General features: G+C 44.7%; 2 protein-coding genes across 2 annotated transcripts; both read left to right on the top strand.

Annotated features, from left to right (window-relative positions):
- The first annotated feature begins 624 nt into the window (after positions 1–624).
- lmnb2 (lamin B2) lies at positions 625–14,156 on the top strand. The gene is made up of 12 exons (XM_061239407.1): positions 625–1,048; positions 3,305–3,441; positions 4,696–4,852; positions 5,261–5,386; positions 6,127–6,297; positions 6,926–7,051; positions 7,593–7,813; positions 9,277–9,505; positions 9,715–9,822; positions 10,051–10,170; positions 10,318–10,413; positions 10,799–14,156. The coding sequence occupies exons 1-12, from the start codon at positions 827–829 to the stop codon at positions 10,838–10,840; spliced, it is 1,755 nt and encodes a 584-aa protein (XP_061095391.1). The 5' UTR covers positions 625–826; the 3' UTR covers positions 10,841–14,156.
- Positions 14,157–15,090: 934 nt separating this feature from the next.
- On the top strand, positions 15,091–21,816 carry ankle1 (ankyrin repeat and LEM domain containing 1). The gene is made up of 9 exons (XM_061240319.1): positions 15,091–15,352; positions 15,656–15,808; positions 15,933–16,038; positions 16,370–16,496; positions 17,129–19,687; positions 19,815–19,977; positions 20,130–20,292; positions 20,804–20,936; positions 21,212–21,816. The coding sequence occupies exons 1-9, from the start codon at positions 15,288–15,290 to the stop codon at positions 21,382–21,384; spliced, it is 3,642 nt and encodes a 1,213-aa protein (XP_061096303.1). The 5' UTR covers positions 15,091–15,287; the 3' UTR covers positions 21,385–21,816.
- The last annotated feature ends 4 nt before the right edge of the window (positions 21,817–21,820 follow it).

The raw sequence follows: 21,820 nt of genomic DNA, 5'->3' as shown, positions 1-21,820 counted from the left end.
TAGAGTCAAAGATTAATCTTGTTTGACCCAAATTTTATCCAGAATTTACTAAAATGGTGACAATTAGTTTTATTGTGTTTATATAGCTGTTTTTGAGGATATCATGAAGCCTGATTCGAATGAAAAAAAAACAAGATATGCAATAAATAACATCTCAACTTGAAAACGGGTCAAATTTGACCCAAACACAATAGAAGGGTTATGCAACTATTTTGTAAAATCGTTTATTTTATCACAAATGATTGATATTTCTATACATTAATCACATGCCTGCTATTTTTGGTTTAGAAACAGAAACAAAACATTTCTTAGTAACATATGTCCCTAGAATTGTAGTATATTTGATCTATATACAAATATAATTCTGACAAAGTTCTGTAAGGTAGATCCGTTAGAAGCGTGTTGTAATGGGTGAGTTAGTTTAATGATATTAAAAGTATGGTATATATAATAATACAGGTTTTTGTGAATATAGTCATTTTCATATATTTTTATTTGTGGCTTTCTTTTTGCCCCATATCTTTACGGTAATTGTGAGAGAACTACAACTACCAGAAAAATTTGGGCAACGCATTTTTGGCGCGGAAGGCGTGATTAACGGCCATCTTGCTTTGGCAAGCTCTTTCAAATGTTGTAGATGGAATTTACACCGTGCGGGCGGAGATTAGGTTTCCCATGTTGAGCAGGCGGCTAACGAATGAATTAAGATTTTAAGAAGTCACACTGTTTTTCCACATTAAAACGTACGTTTGGCCGATAAACCGCGTTAGTTGCTTAATTGAAAGCAAAGTCTTGATTTATACTTAGAATTAAGTACGAAATCGTGATGGCGACTGCAACCCCTAGCCGCTCAGCCACCGAGAGTGCTCGGACGGCCGCAGGCACCCCGCTCTCCCCAACGCGTATCTCGCGCCTGCAAGAGAAGGAGGACTTGAGGCATTTAAATGATCGGTTGGCTGTTTATATCGACCGTGTGCGATCGCTTGAATTGGAAAATGACCGTCTTATGGTGAAAGTCTCCGAGAAGGAAGAGATCACAACCCGGGAGGTAATGTTACTGTGGTTCACTTGTGTGCTACGTTAGCTTGCTAGCGGTACTTTTTGTTAGCTAGGCTAATTCGCAGTAGCTGTGTATTGACCTTGCTGGGAGTTTGTTCTCCGCGCGGACTGTTTGGGAGTCTACGTTAGCTATGCGATACGTTAGCTTGCTGGATGGTAACGCTGAGCGAATCTAACATTGCTGGAGATAGCTAGTAACGGAAATGTTAGTTTAGCTATACTATTTCACGGATTAAAACTTATATTGGTGTGTTTAACTCCCAGTTACTGTGCTTGGTTGGCTAGCTAGCTAGCTAATCGTTTCCCTTTGCTGGGGCTGTGTCGTATGGATTGCCATCTAGCTAGCTAGCAAACATTACTGGCCGGTAATTTATTTTGCTTATCACATCTTGCAATATACTAGGTATGCTAACTATTTAGCTCATTGAAAATTAGCCTTAGCAACGCAATAAGTTTTCCATCTTGCCCGGCTAACGTTACCACTTAAAACGACACTCATGAACGCAGTTCGAAATTGCGCGGCATCGTTGCCACCATCGAGTGGCATATGATACTCGGTAACTACACCAACGTTAGCCATCTTGTTCAGTTTATTTCTAGCTAGACACCGGCAGCCAACACGCCTATTTTATTTTCTACTGTTGCTTGAAATAAACTCCTACCATTTGGGTTACTGTTAATGTCTTCGCTCTTATCTTTTTTTCAACACGTTTCTACCGAGTAAGTTAGTGCTGGTGTTAATTTTCTTAATACTAGTATTTAGTAACGGCAATGGTAGCTAGCCAAACTTGCTCTCGTTATTGCGTTTGATTTTCATTCAGAATGTGTTGCTCATTGTTACCAGATGTCAGACTAAGTTAAACTAACGGGGCGTTAACGTTGCAGGATAACAGTAACGACGTTATAATGAATTTTTTTTAAGATTAGTTAAGTGATGAACTTTTAAATCCGAATAAAGACGGGTTGTGGTAGATATTTTGCTAGCCTCCTTAATAATTTCATAACTTCCGTATTCATTAAGATATATAATAAGATAGTTGGAAGTAGTTTCATCACTGCGGGAAACTCCTTTCATGTTGTTGCTGGTCTGTTTACCAGATGTGCTGCTCGGTGGAGTAAGTTAATGTATAATGACTGTAGCTAGCTAGATGACTATAGTACTAGTTATAATTTATATTTACTGTACTGTATAGATTAACGTGAGTTAATCTAATCCGATTTTTTTTTATTTTAAATTCTTAATTGTTTACTCAGAGACGGTATTTACTTGGAGAAGTTTTACGTTAACTTTAATTCTTTGTTTTCGATGTAGCCTAGGTATTAAGAGTTCATATCGTTTTAACTACAATGTGGACTAACGGTGCCCGAAAACAAAGCCGAGATTAAGGAAAACCAAAGGTTTCGGTTTTAATCTGGCCTTCCGAGTCTGGAATAGTTGTAGTCGCCAGACTGTAAAAACATACCACAGAGAGCGACCCAGCCCACTTTGCAGCGGTGTAGAAGGGCTGGCGTGAGTTAATGTCGAGTAGCACGGCAGTCGAGGGGGGGGGGGGGGGGAGGCACTGTGCCAGGGGAGGGGGGCGGCATTATTCAAAATTTGAATCTTGGACTGTTGATCTAGATCCTGTGCATCAAAGCAAATGTAATATTTGTTTTCTTTCATGAAAACTTTCTCAAAACTCGCCAGGTTGTAATGTCACTGCCCAGGTCCCCATTTGATTTGAATGCACCGAACGTATGCTAATGTTTTGAATTGATGTCATATTGTCAGGAAATGAAAGAGACCCTTAAGTCGCTCCCTGGCTGCATGCTGTTTGAGCTGCATTTTATACAGGTTTTTCTAACTTCTATTTTATATATTATCCGTGTACAAATGATCAAATTAATATTTTCACAAGAATTCCCATTTAATTGTGGATTTAAAAATTTTTAAAAAAAGTTTTACTTCAGCAACAAATCGCAATTCTCCTAACTAATTTCTGTGTTTTAGGGAAAATTGTCTTAATGTGAAGAAATTGAATGTTGCAGTGAACTGACCCAAAAACATTATTTTAAGGGTAGGGGAAAAAAAAAAAAAAATCCTCTTCTGTTGCGACGGTTTATGGGGGATGAACCCCAGGAATGACCAGCTGGTGGGTGTCTGGGAATCAAAGCCACGCCCCTGGGTGCACAGTGGGAGGGGCTTGCGGTGCAAATGACTGGATGTGGCGGTTTGACTGATGGGTGCTCTGGCCCTTTCCTCCAGGTGACTGGGATCAAAGCGCTGTACGAGTCCGAGTTGTCGGATGCCCGCCGCGTCCTGGATGAGACCGCACGGGAGAGAGCCAGGCTGCAGATTGACCTGGGGAAGGCCAATGCTGAACTGGAGGAGGCCAACAGGAAGTGAGTCATACTTCATGTCACTGAAGTACTCTGCTTTGAAGTACGACAATGCATTTTTGTTAAACTCCTTCTGCCCGTGTAATGATGGCCGAAACCAACACGGTAGCCCCAGGAATTGTCTTAATTCGCGAGTAACAAATGAAACTTGTGCAGGATAAAATGCGCACTGATGCATGCATACAGCATGTTTTTATACTGTAATCATGGTCCGTTACAACGTTTACAAATATGGAACTTACAAACTTTTCTGCACTAAGTGTTAGTCACCAACTATTATGAAAACAAGGTTAATTTGTTATTTAGGTATGTTGAGTTATTTTACCTTCCCAAATACTTAAGCGTTTTTGTAATCATGTTAAAATGTGTGCAGACGGTATGTTAGAGAACACTTCCCTCCTTTTCATAACTCATTACACCACATGCGGTCATGGCTTGGAATGCCAATTTGTGGAAAGCACGAATTTAGCCTGAGCACGTCATAGTGTTCTCTCATTCTTAAGCTGTGACGTTGACTCTTCTTCCTGAGTGTGGTGTAGTTTTTTTTTGGTTCTGTTTCCATCTCATTAATTCTTCATGAGATGATGGTGTAAACAGAAGAGTTTCTGACTGAACTTGGCTGGAGGTGAGGCACTTGTGGACTGAATTAAACAGGACGTGTGATAATTCATTGAAAGTGTAACATGGAGTACTGTGAAAGTAATTTTGGAGGGAAAAGCTTGTCTGTTTGCCAGCGTTTACTCCGTTGCTAAGGAACTTTTTTTTTTTTTTGGCCAAGGGACTTGCTGACAGGAAGTCCTGCATTATAGATGTATGGCTGCTGTTATAAAGTCAATGCATCAGAGGGATGCACTTCCACATGTTTTATCCTTGTGTTTTTGCTGTAACCATGCTATTATTTATAGTTTATAATAATGCAGAAGGATGCATTGTTTTTTTTAAATGTATTTATCTGTTCCGTTTAAGCTGTGTGGGTGCGTGGTTGGCAGTAGGTTGGAGGATGTGGTGGCATGGGTTGTCACGTTTTTTGTCAAGAGCCTCTGAGTGATAGGAGCGCTTACATTACTGCTTCAGCGATTACACAAATATACCAGTAAATGGTTATTTTTTTTTATGCACATGCTTCAGATATTTACAACACTTGCCTTTATAAAAAAAAAAAAAAAAAAAAGATTAAAAAAAAAAAGTTTAAAATTCATGATTCAGTCAGCGGAGTCGCACGTTCATCTTACTGTGTGTTGACTCCATTTCCTCCAGCTTCAAGAAGAAGGATGGGGACCTGGCCATCGCCCTGGCTCGCATTAAAGAGCTGGAGTCTCTGTACAACAAGAGCGAGGCGGCCCTCAACACCGCGCTGAGTGAGAACGGGGCCCTGGGGGCCGAACTGGCCGACCTCAGAGCCCAGCTCGCTAAGGTACGGACTGCTGCCTGCGCTGGGCGTCTCGCTCCGAGTTTGCGTGCATGCTGTGTATTTGTAGATCTGTTCTGTAGTTTGTTCTAATGACCTTGGTGTGCATTTTGTATGTCACTTTGGGTAAAAGCATGTGCTAAATAAAATGTAATGTAAAGCTTTGGAAATATGTATTGGTTAGATCAATAACAGCTATGTGAATACATGGCCATACTAAGAACTGGAAGATGGCTGCATAGTATTAAGTGTTTTTTAGTATTGGGGGGGGGGGCTGGGTGGATGGGAGATGAATGACTGCACAGGGAGCTGTCACACATGAGGCAGGTTGTTTATAAGGCGGAATGAGAAGAGGCTCGGTGTTGTATATTTATTAATGGTCCATGCTGATGATTTCGTCCTGTGTTTTGATAGGCTGAGGACGCCCATGCGGTGGCCAAGAAGCAGCTGGAGGCGGAGACCCTGATGAGAGTGGACCTGGAGAACCGCTGTCAGAGCCTGTCGGAGGAGCTCCAGTTCAGGAAGAGCATGTTCGACGAGGTTTGTGGGAACTCATTAGCGAAGACGGTGGTCCACACTCCTGGTCCCCGGGGAGCCGCAGGGTGTGCTGGCGTTTGGTTGTTGCTCGGCACTTTATTTACAAATGAAGGCAGTTAATTACTCTTAACTCACCTGGTTTCTTTGCTATTTTACCAATTTGTCATTAAAAAATGTACACTGTTTGGCTGTAAAGTGGATCAGTTGGCTTATTGATTTGCCTGGTTGTGCTGATGTGTATTGAGTTACTGATTCTCAGTGCGCACCAGTGCTCGAGACCCGATTGGTGATGTAGAGTTACTGATTCTCAGTGTGACCTCTGGAGGAGGTGCTTGAGACCCGATTGGCGTTGTAGAGTTACTGATTCTCAGTGTAACCCCTGCAGCAGGTGCACGACACCCGATTGGTGTTGTAGAGTTACTGATTCTCAGTGTGACCTCTGGAGGAGGTGCTTGAGACCCGATTGGTGTTGTAGAGTTACTGATTCTCCGTGTGACCTCTGCAGCAGGTGCACGACACCCGATTGGTGTTGTAGAGTTACTGATTCTCAGTGTGACCTCTGCAGGAGGTGCTCGAGACCCGATTGGTGTTGTAGAGTTACTGATTCTCAGTGTGACCTCTGGAGGAGGTGCTCGAGACCCGATTGGTGTTGTAGAGTTACTGATTCTCAGTATGACCCCTGCAGGAGGTGCTCGAGACCCGATTGGTGTTGTAGAGTTGCTGATTCTGTGTGACCCCTGCAGGAGGTGCGTGAGACCCGGCGGCGCCAGGAGAAGCGCTTGGTGGAGGTGGACAGCGGGATGCAGCAGGACTACGAGTTCAAGCTGTCCCAGGCGCTGCAGGACCTGCGCAAGCAGCACGATGAGCAGGTCTCCATCTACAAGGTGGAGCTGGAGCACACCTTCAAGGCCAAGGTACTGCAGACGCTCACAGCAGGGCTTTCAGTTATACTAGACACACACACACACACACACACACACACACACACACAGACGCCTGCCCACTATTTATTTGTGAACACAAAATAATTTCTATTTGAGATTTTGCCGTTTGCAACCGGAACGAGAGGTATTCATAGTGATCTCTTCCACATATCAGGGATAGGAATATAACTTTGCATACGTGCCTAGGAAAGTTCATTTCAGGCTGTGAATTCCACGGAACATATTTGTGCCTCTGGCAGATCCACGTCTCCGTATCCATGGCCTGGTCATACTCAAATGTTTTGTGCAGATATGACAAGTTGTACAAAAGCATTTGCATTGAGTCATTGGCAACTGCTGTAATTCTATGCTTAGTAATTCAAGGAACTGGGTATTTGTTTTTGAACGTGTGTGCATGTTGGCGCTAGTCCCGCACAGAGTGTATCAGACGTGTGTGCATGCTGGCATTTGTCCCACACAGAGGAGTGTTTCAGACGTGTGTGCATGCTGCCATTCGTCCCACACAGAGGAGCCAATCAGATGTGTGTGCATGCTGCCATTAGTCCCACACAGAGAAGCCAATCCATCATGTGTATAATGCTGTTCCTGCTCTCTCCAGCTGGACAACGCGAAGGTGTCCTCCGACATGAACGACAAGGCTGTGTGCACAGCGCGAGAGGAGCTCCGTGAGGCACACATGAGGATCGAGAGCCTGGGCTACCAGCTCTCTGCCCTGCAGAAACAGGTGTGCCTCTCCCGCGTTTACATACCCCTCTCTCTCCCACGTTCACTCATTCGCCTCCCCTCTCAGGCCCGTGGTGTTTACCTACCCTGTGGAATGTGCTTTTGTGAAGTCGCTTGACTGATAACGTCTGTAAAATTACTGATTGTGTGCTGCGCCAAGCCTTTATAAACCTGCCGTACGCCGGCCGCAGTTCTTCTGCTCACTTTGGCCGTCTCGCTTGCTTTTTGGCTAGCCAGGTAATGGCAGACGGCCCTGATCAAGTTTTAACTGAAATGTTACTTTATTTAACAAAATGAGAAATTATTTTTTGGAAAATTATTCTTTGTAAATTTGAAATTTGTCACTCATGCAGGTGCTAGGGTGCCTAAGACTTTTCCCACCATGCACTAAAATAAATGTTAAATGTATTTTTATTTTTTTTTCCTCAATTCCCAATAAGCTGTCATGTTGGACCGCTTTATCGTCTGAGCCCTCTGACCCTCCATTTCCTTGCGTGCGTGTGTGTGTCTGTGTGTGTGTGTCCGTGTGCGTGTGCGTGCAGGCCAGCGCGGCTGAGGAGCGTATCCGCGAGCTGGAGGACATGATGGCCAGCGACCGGGATAAGCACCGCCGGCAGCTGGACGCCAAGGACCGCGAGATGGCCGAGATGAGGGACTGCATGCAGCAGCAGCTCAACGAGTACCAGGAGCTGCTGGACGTCAAGCTGGCCCTGGACATGGAGATCACCGCCTACAGGAAGCTCCTGGAGGGAGAGGAGGACCGGTGAGCCAGCTCCTTCAACTGTTGTTTAGCTCACACTCTTATCCAAAGTAACTTAAAGTTGATTAGGCTAAGCAGGGGACAACCCCCCCCCCCCCCCCCTTCGCCCCGGAGCAATGTGACCTTAAGGACCTTGCTCAGGGGCCCAGCAGCTGTGCAGATTTTATCGTGGCTACACCAGGGGCTTAAACCCCCCAACCTTCCCGGTACCAGTTGTGTACCTTAGCCACTACTAGGCTACAGCTCTGCATGCTACATGCTTGCTACTTGCTGTCAGTGACGATCAGTCACTGCTCACCAAACAGTTGGCGGTTGTGCAATTTTCTGTCCCTGTCAGGTAAATGTATGTGAAAATGCCATTTTTTTTTTCTGGGAGGGGGCCCCGGGGGGGATCACCTGTTAGAACGTCGGGCATTCCTTAGGGATGGTTTTCATACCTCTTGTGTGTGAAACAGATTCCTGCACCTCCACCGTGTGCGTGTTCCGTCTTGTTTAAATATATACTTGCGTGTTCCGTTCCTGGGTACAGCAGAAATGTCCCCGTTGTCCTGTGGATTATTTATGTCTCAGTAGTGTGACATGGAAACGGCCATCAAGCACCTGTGGAATCTGCTGACAGATTAGTCCAATGTCCGACTGACATTCTTGTCGCGCGTGTCGTTTTGTTCCCTTGTCAAATTGACACCGTTTGTCAGTTGGAAACCATTTGGCCATCTACACTGATCACACAATTTGCAGTTGTCAAGATGATGCATGAGGTGCCGCATCGTTTATGGGCCCTTTTGCTGTCATCGGTCCTGCTTGCATTTTTTTGCGGCAGTAATGTTTCTCAGTGTTTGGCATGTCAGAAAAGGCAAGTTTTGAGAAGCACCACTGTGACCACATGATGGTGATGAAACGAGTCCTCAGGACATTTGAGAAAAGATAACGGCGGTTCATTTGGGGCACATAGCTTCAACATTGACATGATGACAAGATAATTGCTTAAGAGTAAGACTAGAACCCGAGAAGATATGAGCAGCAGGACGAGACCAGCCTATTTGCCACAGTTATTTTATTTTATTATTTTTATTATCTCTGTTCAATTTTAAGTATTGTTGAAGAGTGTCATTTGTATAAGTTGCTTTTGCATGATCTATTTGCTAGTTTATCTTCATGGAGAGATTCATTAGATCTGTAAATATGGATACTTAAGTCCCTTCAGGCAAATGGCAGAATGGTGACAAGATTCCTCCTCTGCTTTCTTCTCCTCCTCCTCCTCTCATCCTTGCCTCCTCCTCCTTCCTCTTCTCTCTCCTCCCCTCTCCTCTTCCTTTCTCCTGTTCTTTTCTCCTCTCTCCCTCCTCCTCTCTCCCCCTCCTCTTCTCCTCTCTCCTCCCCCCTCCCCTCTCTCTCCCTCCTCTCTCTCCTCTTCCCCCTCCTCCTCCTCCTCTCCCTCCTCCTCCTCCTCCTCTCTCCTCTCTCAGGCTGAAGCTGAGCCCCAGCCCCTCCTCCCGGGTGACCGTGTCCCGCACCACCGCCAGCAGCAGCTCCTCGCGCTCCTCCCGCGGGAAGAGGAAGCGCCTGGAGGTGGAGGAGGAGGTGTCCGTCCCCAAGTTCCAGATCTTGCAGGACTCCGAGGCCTCTGGGAGCATCTCCATCCAGGAGATGGACCTGGAGGGGAAGTCCGTGACCCTGAAGAACGACTCCGAAAAGGTGGGACGAAAAGTGCTGACCTGCACTTTATCCATAGCAGGGAACTTTTGCTAATGCAACAGGGACTGTGTAATTATGGTCCAAACTTGGTTTGAGAAAACGTGCTGTAAAATGTGCTGGTTAATACAACAGTGTTGTTCGTGTGTTCCTTGTTTTCTATTGACCTTGCTTATGAGGATATTTGTATTTATTTTTGTTTATGAATGTAGGATCAAGCCCTTGGCAACTGGAGACTGAAGAGGCAGGTCGGGGATGAGGAGGAAGTGACCTACAAGTTCAGCCCTAAATATGTCCTGAAGGCTGGCCAGACCGTCACGGTAAGCAAAGCCGTGTACACTTAACATGGCAAAGAATACCCGTTTATAGACAGTATATTGCTCAAATATCCAACAGCCGTGTCCTACTTTGTACTTGAACTTGGACTATTGTTCCCAAAACATTTTGACACTTCTGCTTATGTATACAGTATGTGCGTTTCCACGTATACAAACATGCATACCTTGGTACATACACATTTGCACTCACGTTTTGTTCCTCTCTCCTAGGTGTGGAGTGCAGATGCTGGCGTGTCCCACAGTCCCCCGACAGACCTGCTGTGGAAAAGTCAGAGCACCTGGGGTACAGGAGATGACGTGCTCACATACCTGGTCAACTCTGACGGAGAGGTAAATTCCCCGCCGATGCACAGCCGCCTCTTCAGTGAGCCAAGGCAGCGTAGCTGGGCACAGTGCTGGTGTGGAACCTTTCTTCAGCGCTTTCTTCAGAGAGAACCTCTGGTCAATTGTGCCCGTTTTCTTTTTGCACCGTTCCAGGAAGTGGCCAAGCTGGTCGTGAACAAAACCGTGGTGGAGGTGGAGAACGGCGACGACGACGATGACTTGGGGGAGGAGGATCTCTTCCATCAGCAGGTGAAGGCTCCTTTCCACGCGCAGACCTCCTTCTACTGGCCCAACGCCAGTGTCCGTGACCTTGTGCCATTTGACAATATTTCATACTTTGTTTAAAGACTTGCATGCATGTTTTTGTCTCCCATCTTCATTTCTAAAATGGTGCATGTTTTGATTCATTAGTTGAAATCAGTGTTTGTCGTCCTCAGGCCCATCTGTGTATGCTAGATATTGTTACAATCACAATCCCAAAATGTATTATTTTGTTCTTAATTGGGTGCTTTTCATGTTTAGAGGGAGGGATTATTTACCCTCTTAAAACCTCATTGTTAGACATGGCTATGCATGCCGTGCAGATTAAGGTGCTTCTGGCTGTGTGCAAATGCCATCCTCTTTCTTGTTGCAGGGAGATCCAAAAACATCATCCAGAGAATGTTCGATCATGTGAGAGTGGACCTTCATCATTGTTTTTTCTACAATTTAGAAGAAAAATTTACACCTCTAGAGCCACCTAAATATTTTTGTACATTTCAGCATTTTACTCAGTTCTCCGGATCTTTTAAAATTGTTTTTCTTCCAAAGCAAGTTACTCTGCCTAGCTTTTTAAGTGGACTTGTTTTTAAGCAATCATTTAATTTTGGACAGCCCTAATGCTCAAATTTTAAAGATTTTTAGACCTTTAACCCCATCCCCCCTGCAAAGGAAGTAGTTTTCTCCTGGGCTCTGCAATCATACCCTCGTATGCCGTCATACCTAAACCAACGAAATGTTAATTAGACCGAAGTGACTTCTACGGGGGCCTCTGAAGGACAATTGGACACAGACGGAATGAAACAGTTCCCTTCTACACAAGACCCATTGAGCTGTATTGCGGAAGCAGTCCCTGTTGAAACAAACACAGCAAAATGAGTGGTGTTGAATGTTGTTGCCTGGGCTTACATTTGGAGACTTAGGTCTTTAAGGTCGTTTTTTTTAATGTAAATGTCTCTAATGAAGGCATTCTTCCATTTTGTCTCAGATATGTCAAGCATTCTAAAACTGCATTGCGTGACCGTTTGACTATAGGCAATCTGGCGAAAGAGGATTCCAACAGTACTGCTGTAAAATTCTTCTCTCTGTCAAAAGCAACAGTTCAGGTGGAGATTTCTGGTCATTTGTGGTATTTTAGGTTCACAACATTCCAGTATTTTTCAGGAATTGCTTCCTTTTTCTGGAGGAATATCTGGAGCAGATGAAGGCACTAGGCAGTTAAAATGGTGGCTTAGGGATTTTTGCTTTTTTATTCTTTAAACTGACTTAACTGACAGCCATTACATATAAGTTCAATGTCGCCTCTTATTAGCCTGGCTTTGCTTATATAAACAGGGTGGAAAACTCAGTATGCCGTTAGTGTAAATTTGATTGACTGCAATTTAAACAAGAATATATATTTTCTCGAGACGATTTGCCTTAATTCAGCGCAAATAAATACAACTAACGCAGAATTGAATATGTTGATTTGATCAACCTCCAAATGTAAAATTTACAAAATAGATTTGTAAAGCATCTGAAATTGCAACCGCAAATGAGGCAGTGCTTCCTATTGGCTACAGTTGGATGACATAAAACATTTTCAAAAAGATACTGCTGCAAATGTGATTACGAATGGATTAAAAATGCCAAAGACTACACGTTAACATTAAACCTTATCAATGCAGAATTGAATGCTTGGTATAGTCCAACATTTGGGTTAAGTCATGCTTTGGTTAATGTCTTACATGACTGTTAACTTGACTTAAGAGCCAAAATTGGCTCTTTGGTTAGTTAGTGTGCAACACATTTTGCTCCCCCCCCCCCCCCCCCCCCATCCCAAGTGCTGGTAAAAGGTGTAATAAAGGCCATTTGAAGGTACTGCATATATGCCTCCAATATAAGATGTATTGTTGGGTTGGTTGCTTTCAACCCAGTTGGATAGGCCAGTGTAACAAATGCCTAATTATGAATTACGCAGCATGGAATTAGTTGCTTTGAGTTTGCCAAATCATGACTCGGCTTGATGCATTTTAGGGAGGAAGACTCCCATAAATGCATCTTTCCACCCTGTTTATGCTAACACTTGTATGTTTTCAGTTAATTAATCACGAATTTTATATCTTTGTAAATGTACAATTATGTTTCTCAGACAAGCAGTTATGCACAGTATATTTGTTTTTTTTAAGAAAAAGGACTACAAATCAAACCTAACATCTGGCTGTAATTTTCAATAGAAAAAAAACCTGCAAACAAGATCCAGGTGTTTTCACGTTTCACATTTTTAGGTTTGCATCTACTGAATGTAAGGTTGTGCCTGTAGTTTGAATAAAGGACCTTAATGGAGGGTAATATTCTCATTTAAGACGTCCTCGTGGTAGTTTAACGGGGGCTGCAGCATTGGTTGTATTCTTTCATTGTCCAAAGAAAATGTTATACGATTGTCAAACTGAACAGCTGCACCAGTCTGTGACAGGCCTTAGACCATGTTTGCAATAAACAAGGACTTCTATGATGAGACCTCAGGGTCAGAAAATGGAAGGAAACTTGGGATTTGTTTTCCCCCTACAATATATTGTATCCTAATGAGGCTGCAACTGACTTAACTGGGTGGACGAGACCTTTAAATTTAACTTCACAAATCCAATTGGATGAATTATGGTACTTGTTTATTGCAAGTAGCAAAAACCTTCAGGATAAAGAAGGCAGTGCAGCTTCACTCCATGATTCCAACATTGGGCTGGGAAACCATCTTTTATTTCTTTTCTTTTTTTTTTCTCCATTGTCATCAAATGCTGTGCTTTGCATTCTTAAATGATTTTAATAGAATTATGGTATATCAAAAATGTGTTTACATAAATGTGAGTATTTTTGCAAATTGTTCTCTAAAGATGGTAAAGTTTAGGTTAAAAAAAGTGAATGATTTTGTTACGAAGTGCGTATTTGTCTTTGATTTGTTTTGTAAGCGCATTTGGCATTTCTGAAAATGTGTCACTCAAAGTGCAGTAATAATTCCTTTCCTGTATTTTCTGTAGGAACAAGTACTGAAAATGGAATAGATTCCAAAAGGCAAAATACATTTCATTCTACTTTGTTGGTACACTTGGGCATTGTATAGGAATGCAGTTGTGAATTTGTAGGAAACTGTGATGTCTATACACAATTTGTGATGTGTATAGAACCAAAAGGCTACCGCAACCGGTTCATCACTGAACATTTTGAATAAGCTTTAAAAATGGTCAAGCCATTGTTTCATGCACTGTTTGAATTGGTACATTGCACTGCCAAATTGATTCAGGTTTGTCTAAATGCAAGTATTTTTTATTTTTTCTTAGCAATGCTTTTTAGCTTGGGAGTCTGGCTGATTACATGGGAGTTTGTAAAGGAGTATGGCCCTTACAAAAAAAAAATCAAACGAGTGAAAATTGTGCCAGAAAGTGCATTGAATAATGATTTTGATTAATATTACTGCAAGTGAAATACAGTTCAGATACTATGAAATGCACAAGTCGTGTGCAATGTGAAGCCTCAGCTGATTTACTTGAGCCAAATTGGAGTTGGGAATAAGTGTTTTAATTTGAAATATTAAAAATAAACCTAAACTTTATCATTAATATGAGAACTAATATGGGTGTGAACTAGGGACGGGTGCATGCCAAAAGTGTTTGTGTTTGTCTTTCTTCCATATTTGTTATAACATTTACTTTGGAGGAAATTTTATACAACATAATACAAATAAATGATTTACATATGAACACTGATCTCTGTGGTTGTATTACACAAGACTTTTGATTGGTTTCAAATTTTCTTTACAGTTTAAAAACATTTTCTTTGTTTTTCGTAAAAAACACATTCAATTATACACTTTACATTTAAAGCAAAATACAAAAACTATTACTAACATGACTAAATTAACATTTATTTTAACTAATGAAACTAAGGGAAATTAAATGATTTACTTTTTTTTTGCAAATCATTACAATTAATAAAACGTGCAAAAATTGTCAAAAGATAACAAAATCAATATATAATGGAAGAAAATGGGAAAAGTGAATTAAAATTTCCCGAATGGCATAATAGCAAAGAAAAAGTTAATTTTGCTCACGTTAGAGCAGGTGTTGGGGAACAAGTGCCCCTCTCGGGGGGTGGACTATATGATTCGTTCTTTCCAGTGGTCCACCCCCCATTTCTCTCGCCAGGGTCTTTTTTCTTTAAAGTCCACTGGTCATCCGTATTTTTAACCGCATCATTCAAGGCATGGCTTTCATTTTGAGGATTCACCTCGTGGCCGTCAGAGGCACTAGTTACCGAAGTGCTGCTTTTATGTTATGCAATTCATTGCATGGCATGTCAACCAGAAAGATTTAAAATTATTATTTTCCTATATTAGAAAAATTAAACTTGCATTGTGAATAGCTGAAACAAAATTCCAGACTTTTGTCGTGTGTTTACGGTCGAATGTTATTCATTGATCCCATCAGCCATTGTTCACCAGGAAGAGAAGAAGGAAGTTGACGTTCCATGACGTTGCGCGAACACATGATTGGTGTTCCTAGACTAAAGAACTTGATGGACACGTACGCACCACGACTTGTAGCGACGTTTTGTGTGTGGGCGGGATATTCCTGGCGGAAGAGGCGGTTCGTAAACTTGGAGGGAATTTGAATGAAAAGAAATAGGAATTACACAATGATCAACACAGAACTAGTTGACTAGTGTATATTTAATGTCATTTTCATGAATTCCTTGCTCGGTTTTCACCAGGCAGTTGGCTTGATCAGATAATTTGAATGTTCCGACATGGGCTGTACAATAACAGCGTGTTTTGTGAACCAATACTAGTCAACCACAAATGAAATATTTGCAAACAATTCGGCTTGTGGGCTATGAATTCCAAAAGGAAGAATCTTGCAACACAACTGTGCAAAGCTGTCAGTGATGGAGAACCAAGGTAATGTAATCTTATGTTCACGTTACGTCTTGCTAGCGAAACTGGTACAGACAATACGTGTATACGTTTGTCTTTATTTAGCTATGCTAACAAAGTTAGCCGGCGCTAGTTTACTGTATTGTTTTGCTTTCGGATGCATTTTCGTTGTGTCAAAATGGCAGCAGACCCCTCTACTTTTTTGCTTTAAAGCTTCCAGCTTGCTAGCATTCGCGTTGGACGTTTGTGATATTTTGTTTTGATGAGGCATTCGTGTTGATCTTACATTTGGTGCTGCGAAATTGCCATCGTTGTTTTTCTGTTCAGGGCTGTGGAAGCTCTTCTTTCGGAAGGTGCCAATCCAAACCTGATCCTTCGCAAAGGCGTAGCGGCGGTGCATTTAGCTGTCGGCGTGGAGACAGAGAAGCGAATTCGCTGCCTAAAGCTTCTTCTGCAACATGGGGCTGACCCCAATGCGAGGTGAGTCTCTCAGAGAAGCATATTATTGTTCAAACGATTAGATTATTTTTGATGCGCTGGTAAGGAACAGATGTCAACCTTAAAATGAACATGACTGCATACCAAAATATTCTTTCCCCTCCAGGTCTGTCGAGGATCTGACGCCCCTGCACGTTGCTGCATTATGGGGCTGCTACCAGAACCTCAGACTGCTTCTACAGAATGGAGGAGACCCCAGCTTAAAAGACCAGGTGGAAAAAGTGACTTTTTTTCAGTTGCACATTTGACCTTTTGAGAAGGGCAACTGAGGGGAAAAAAAATATATATATTTTAGGGGATGCAATGAAATCTTTTGCCCATTGCTGTCCATGCTGTCCATGCTGTCCAAATGACATATCTACAGTGCATTGCTAGTTTTCTAGTCTGGTATTTTCTATTTTGCTAGATTACTTGGATACAATCTATCATAATAGTAATTATAATATTTGTACTAGGATTGATAGGATGATGATGATCTCAATTACAGAATTACACACCACTACTACAACGTTATAGGATATTTGGCCTGTTTGTCGTTGTCAGGATGGGAACCGACCAGTTGACCTGGCGAACCAGCAGGAGAACTGCAAATGTGCGCATCTCCTGCAGGAATACCAGTCCTGCGATGCTACAGAAGCAGAGGAGGAAGACCTGCCGCAATTTCAATACTGTAAGATATTATCAGTTATAACCTGTTACAAACCCCTCCCCCCCAAAAAACAAAAAACAATTGTGACTTTCAAAGTTTTTAGTGGGCGGCCTGTACTGTAGAGGTTAAGGTACATGACCTGCGAGGCTAGTGGTTCTGTCCCTGGTGAAGCCACGATAAGGCAGCACCTCTGTTGGGCCCTTGAGCAAGGCCCTTAACTCCACATTACCCCTGGGGGGATTGTCCCCTGCTTAGTCTAATCAACTGTAAGTCCCTTTGGATAAAAGCGTCTGCTAGGCGTTTGGATAAAAGTCGGCTCAGGACATTGGCTCAGGAGGTAAGAGCAGTAGGAGGGTTACTGGTTCAATCCCACCCTGAGTGTGTCGAAGTGTCCCTGGGCAAGACACCCAACCCCCAAATGCTCCCAACGAGCTGGTTGGTGCCTTCCATGGCAGCCACTCGCCGTCGGTTTGTGACTGTGTGTGTGTGTGTGTGTGTGTGTGTGTGTGTGTGTGTGTGTGTGTGTGTGTGTGTGTGTGTGTGTAGCATTAATTGTACAGCACTTTGGCTCTATGTAAATGCTGGCATTTACTGTTTACCATTTATATAGCATGTAATGTTATTGAAATGACATGTTTTCACATTTCACACAGCTTTTTATCGCGGCCATGGCAGCAGAGTACTGCCCTGCAGCTCTAGCGCAGACGAAAGCACTTCCGTGTCTGAGAGCTCCCGATTCAGTGACTCCAACGAGGGGCCGCTCAGTAGCACACGCCGCTCCTCCTGTCTGAACCTGTCAGGAACCAGCAACAGGCCCAGATTCTCGGGGCTGTCCGACATCACGGACCTACACTTGCGTCGCACCCAGGAATGGGGCAGGGACTCGGACTGGGGCGTCCCCTCATTGCTTTGTAGTACTCGCCTGTCCACGGTAGGTCACAGAGCCCCGTCGGGGATATTGCCCATTCTTCAGGAGGGAGTCCCGCTTTCGGACTGCAGTGCAATGCCGCCACCCAAGGACCGAGACGTCTCTGCGATCCAGAGACTATCTAACGTCGTCCCTCGTAACGAGGACTCGTCCTGTTCCTCACGCCGCGGCAGCCGGAAAAGCGTAAGCTTCAGGGACGTGGACGAATACTTCCCGGCGTTCCGTTTAGACTCTCCCAGGAAGCCGGAGGACCAGGACGGTAGTAGTAACTCCTTGGCGGACACCACGGTCGACTTCACGGCCTACCCAAACTTTCTGGATTCGGAGCGCACGGCCACTTTGCAGCACCATCAGGGAATAGACGTCACCTCGCCCGATCACGTCTTCGTGTTCTCTCGAGACGTCGATTGTGCCAGTCCTGAGTTGGATAAGACCGTGGTGGGACCTTGGCCGATGGAGGAGGAGGAGGGGGAACTGGACGAGGGAGGTGGTGAGCTGTTTGATGAGATGAGCGATCCTGTCCAGCCCCAGCACTGTTCAGGTAGCAGCAGTGGGGGCAGTCATTACAGTAGCTGTGACAGCGACCCTTACACCAGTGCCCTAGAGCCGTCCCTCCATCACAGGTGCAGCCCACCTTCGACGGAAGAAGCGGAAAAGAGATCAGAGACTAGTAAACGAGGCACTTCTCCCGAGGCAGCCTCAGCCTTTCAGTCGAGCAGGGCAGCACCACAACGGCCCACTTTGCCTGCTTCACCTTCGACATCACCGGGGACCCAGAGTTTGTATCCTATACTTGGCGAAGAACTAAAGGAGCACTTGCTGAACACGGGTCATTCACGAAATGGCGGGCATCCTGCCTTAACAAATGTCCCCATTCAGAGAAGCACAGACTCTTCAGTCGGGGTCTTGACTGAGCCAGAGCTTCCTGCCATGATGGATGACTTGCAGCTGTGTGCTAAATCCCCCTTCGGCAATGCCGGAGGAGAACCGCAGGGAAGTCTGCGTAAGGCATTTTCAGACTCCGTCCCTGCGGCGCAATCGGAGAGGGGGCGTGGGGAGGAGGAGCTGCCCACAGGAGAGGTCGCACATTCTTCCAGAGTACATGGGGCTCCTGTGGTGATGGAACCGGAGTTGCTGCTGACGCCCAGCCCATTTGTCACGGGAAGGACGCGTTCCAGAATGAGCCGTTGCTCCCTCAGAACCACCGGCAGCCCGCATACCTCCCTGTCCACCTCCTCCCTGTTCGAAGAGACCTTGCCTCTCCCGACTCGCTGGGTACGCCGTAATAACACTGGCAGAACCTGTGAGAGAGGAAAAGATGGACTTTGTCGCACTCCAACTCCTTCAGAAAATGGATTATGGGACAATTCAGGCTCCAGCATTCTGAGGCCCGATGGAGACCAGAGTTCGCAACCGAGTGCCAGCCAAGCAGACACCCTAATAATTACTAGGAGTATAGCAGAGACTGTCATTATCTCTGGGAGTTTAGCTGACACGGTGATCCTGGAGGAAAGGAATGATGGAAGTGTGGCTAGCTCTTCTGGAGACAGTCAAGTTGAGACCAGTCCATCCTGCCCCTCTACTGATGTCATAACTGATGATCGATCAAGTTTGAGCGGGGAAGGGCCCAATGAGGCATCAAATCTGGTTACTCCCCAGGTGAATCGTCTCCGGCCAAAAGTGGAAGAATCCTGGATCACTGATGACGTTGAGTCCAGTGACTCGCTGTCGTCATCTCCGAACAGTCCCCAGACGCCGAAAGCGTGCCTCCGTTACGCTTCCCCGGAGCCACGGAAAGAGCCGCCCGCAACGCCTGCCTCTGGATGTACCCCGCGTTATAGTATCAGCAGGCTCTCCGCGTGCCACACGCCCCAGACGCTGGCCAACCTCTCCTACACCCCAGGAGGACGTCCCCTGATCTTGGATGTGGATGAGCCCGTCGAGTACCTTTATACGGATGTCGAACAGGGCCACGAGCTGATCGAGTGCCACGTGCCTCCCACTACCAACAGCAGCATCAGCTCTGACACGAGCGGCAGCGAGGACACCGTGCTGTACGACTGGCGCTCTGTGATTGTCGGCCTTGGAAAGGAGAACCATCTCCCTCGGGAAGAGGTGCTGCCCGACGCCAAGCCCCTGACGGACAAGGAGCTGAGGTCCAGGTTGAAGGAGCTCGGTGAGGATCCCGGCCCCATCAATCGCCGTACCCGTCCGGTGTACATGCAGAGACTGCACCGCCTACTGCAGGAGCCCAACGGCCAACAGTCGGCCAGTCAGAACTCGGGTAAGACGTTCAACACCTCTCAGGATAGCGTTTGGTAAACTGTTGTAATGTTTTTGTTTTGTTCTTACAATTAAGAAAAAAACTTGGATTAGTTTACATAAAGAAATGTCCTAATGACTCCCAACAGGATACAGTGCAGAAATGGCGGCTTCTCTGGACAGCTTCGTCCTGCCAAACTGCTTTGCTGAGGAGATGGCTCTGTGCCAGCAGTTTGACCAACCCGACCAGAACAGAAAGTGGCGTGAGGGCCTCATAAAGTCCAGCTTCAACTACCTGCTCCTTGACCCCAGGTCTACTAGAATCCAAAATTCCCTGCCAACAAGTCAAATGAATGTGTTCGCAACAGCAAAATAATTATGTTACTAGTGTCATACTTCTTGTAACTGGTCGTATACAGGTTTTCTTATTAACTTGTCTTGAACCTTGTCTCCTCCTAAATTAGAGTCACAAAGAACTTGCCATACCGCAGTCATTCCATGACCCCTGCAGAGTGTTTCCGAACCTTTGTCAGAGCCATTTTCTATGTGGGCAAGGGAAAGCGATCTCGGCCATACAGCCACTTGTATGAAGCGCTGGAGTACTTCAGAGGAGACAAATCTTCCAAGGTGAGGAACCACCTCACACTAGATCAGGGCTACTAAACTCCACGTCCTGCAGGCCGCAGTGTCTGCAGGCATTTGCTTCAACCATGCGCTACATCACCCGTTTTCAGTAATTGGCTTATCTGAACCAAGTGGGTGAAACCAGGTGGTGTCGCACAGGGTAGGATCAAATGCCTGCAGACACTGCGGCCCACAGGACGTGGAGTTGAGTAGCTCTGGTTTTTAAAAATATTTCAGCAGCCCCCATTCCCAAAGGTTTCATATGTCTGAGGATCTACTGTAATATTTTACTAATGCGTCACCGATTTGATTTGTTACTGATTGTTCTTTTTTGTATTCTTTTTTTATTGTACTTCTTGAATAGTGCCACCTCAGCCCACTGAAAATGATTATATTAATCAGCAATACATAAGCAGTTTTTCAACAGTCGGTCTGCCATGTTAAATGACTATTTAAACTATTGAGAAAAATATTACATGTTGATTCTGATTTTATTTTTTCTGCCTTTCGACAGAAACTTTGCTCCAAGGTGCAGCACATCCTGCAGGTGTGGAATGCTGGCCAAGGGGTAATTTCTCTGCATTGCTTCCAGAACGTCATCCCGGTGGAAGCTTACACCCGTGAGGCCTGCATGGTTGATGCCATCGGTATGTGAGGAAAGCCGCCCCCTAGGCTTTGGGGTTCCCAGTTATATGTCTCAACAAGTGCTCAGCATTTACGAACGGAACGGGGACTGGGGTAGTGCAGCTTGATAAACATAATAGAGAAATTCTGAAAAAAAATAATAATAATTTTGCAACCAAAGAAAAAGAAAGTGTACTTATCGGTTGAATAAGGTACCGTGAGGCTACATGTAATACCCTGATAGCTTTAATGACCTTTTCTCCACTATTGTCTATTCTTTGTCCGTTTTGGACAAAAGGCCTAAAGATGCTGACCAATCAGAAGCGGGGGGACTACTACGGGATCGTGGCGACTTGGCCGCTAAAACGGCGGCGTGAAATGGGGGTCCACCTGCTCTTCCGCGCGATGCAGATCTTCCTCGCGGAAGGCGAGCGGCAACTGAGGCCGGTGGACATTCGGGCAGGCTCGTGAGTGGACGATCCTGGTTAGAAACGGGGTGAGAGAGACCTAGCAACCAAAGGGGGGAAGTACCACTGATCCGCGAGGTCCACGTTATGAGGATCAGACCTCGTTTGCATTATTATAAAGTAGAAGCCTGCAATGCAGGAGAATTACAATGCACATGACTCATTACTGAATTCAGATCCACAACTAAGAAGATTTTTCAGTTTGTTGGAGTGAATTTAATCAAATGAAAAGCAAAGTGCAGTTGGTTAAAGATAAACACTAGGGCATTACTGCAGACAACCTACCATGCCCTTTTTTCAAAGCAATAGCAATGTTGTCGGAGAGCAACAGTACTCATTACTGCAACAGTGATGGTTTCCCAGGATTTTCAATTACATTCATTTAAATTGCAACAAAAATGTACACCTTAGAGAAGACCACCAGCTCACTGGAATTCAGT

The sequence above is a fragment of the Conger conger genome, chromosome 4 (genome assembly GCF_963514075.1).
Source record: "Conger conger chromosome 4, fConCon1.1, whole genome shotgun sequence".
In the NCBI taxonomy this organism is placed as follows: domain Eukaryota; kingdom Metazoa; phylum Chordata; class Actinopteri; order Anguilliformes; family Congridae; genus Conger; species Conger conger.
This window is presented reverse-complemented; position numbering and strand designations above follow the sequence as displayed.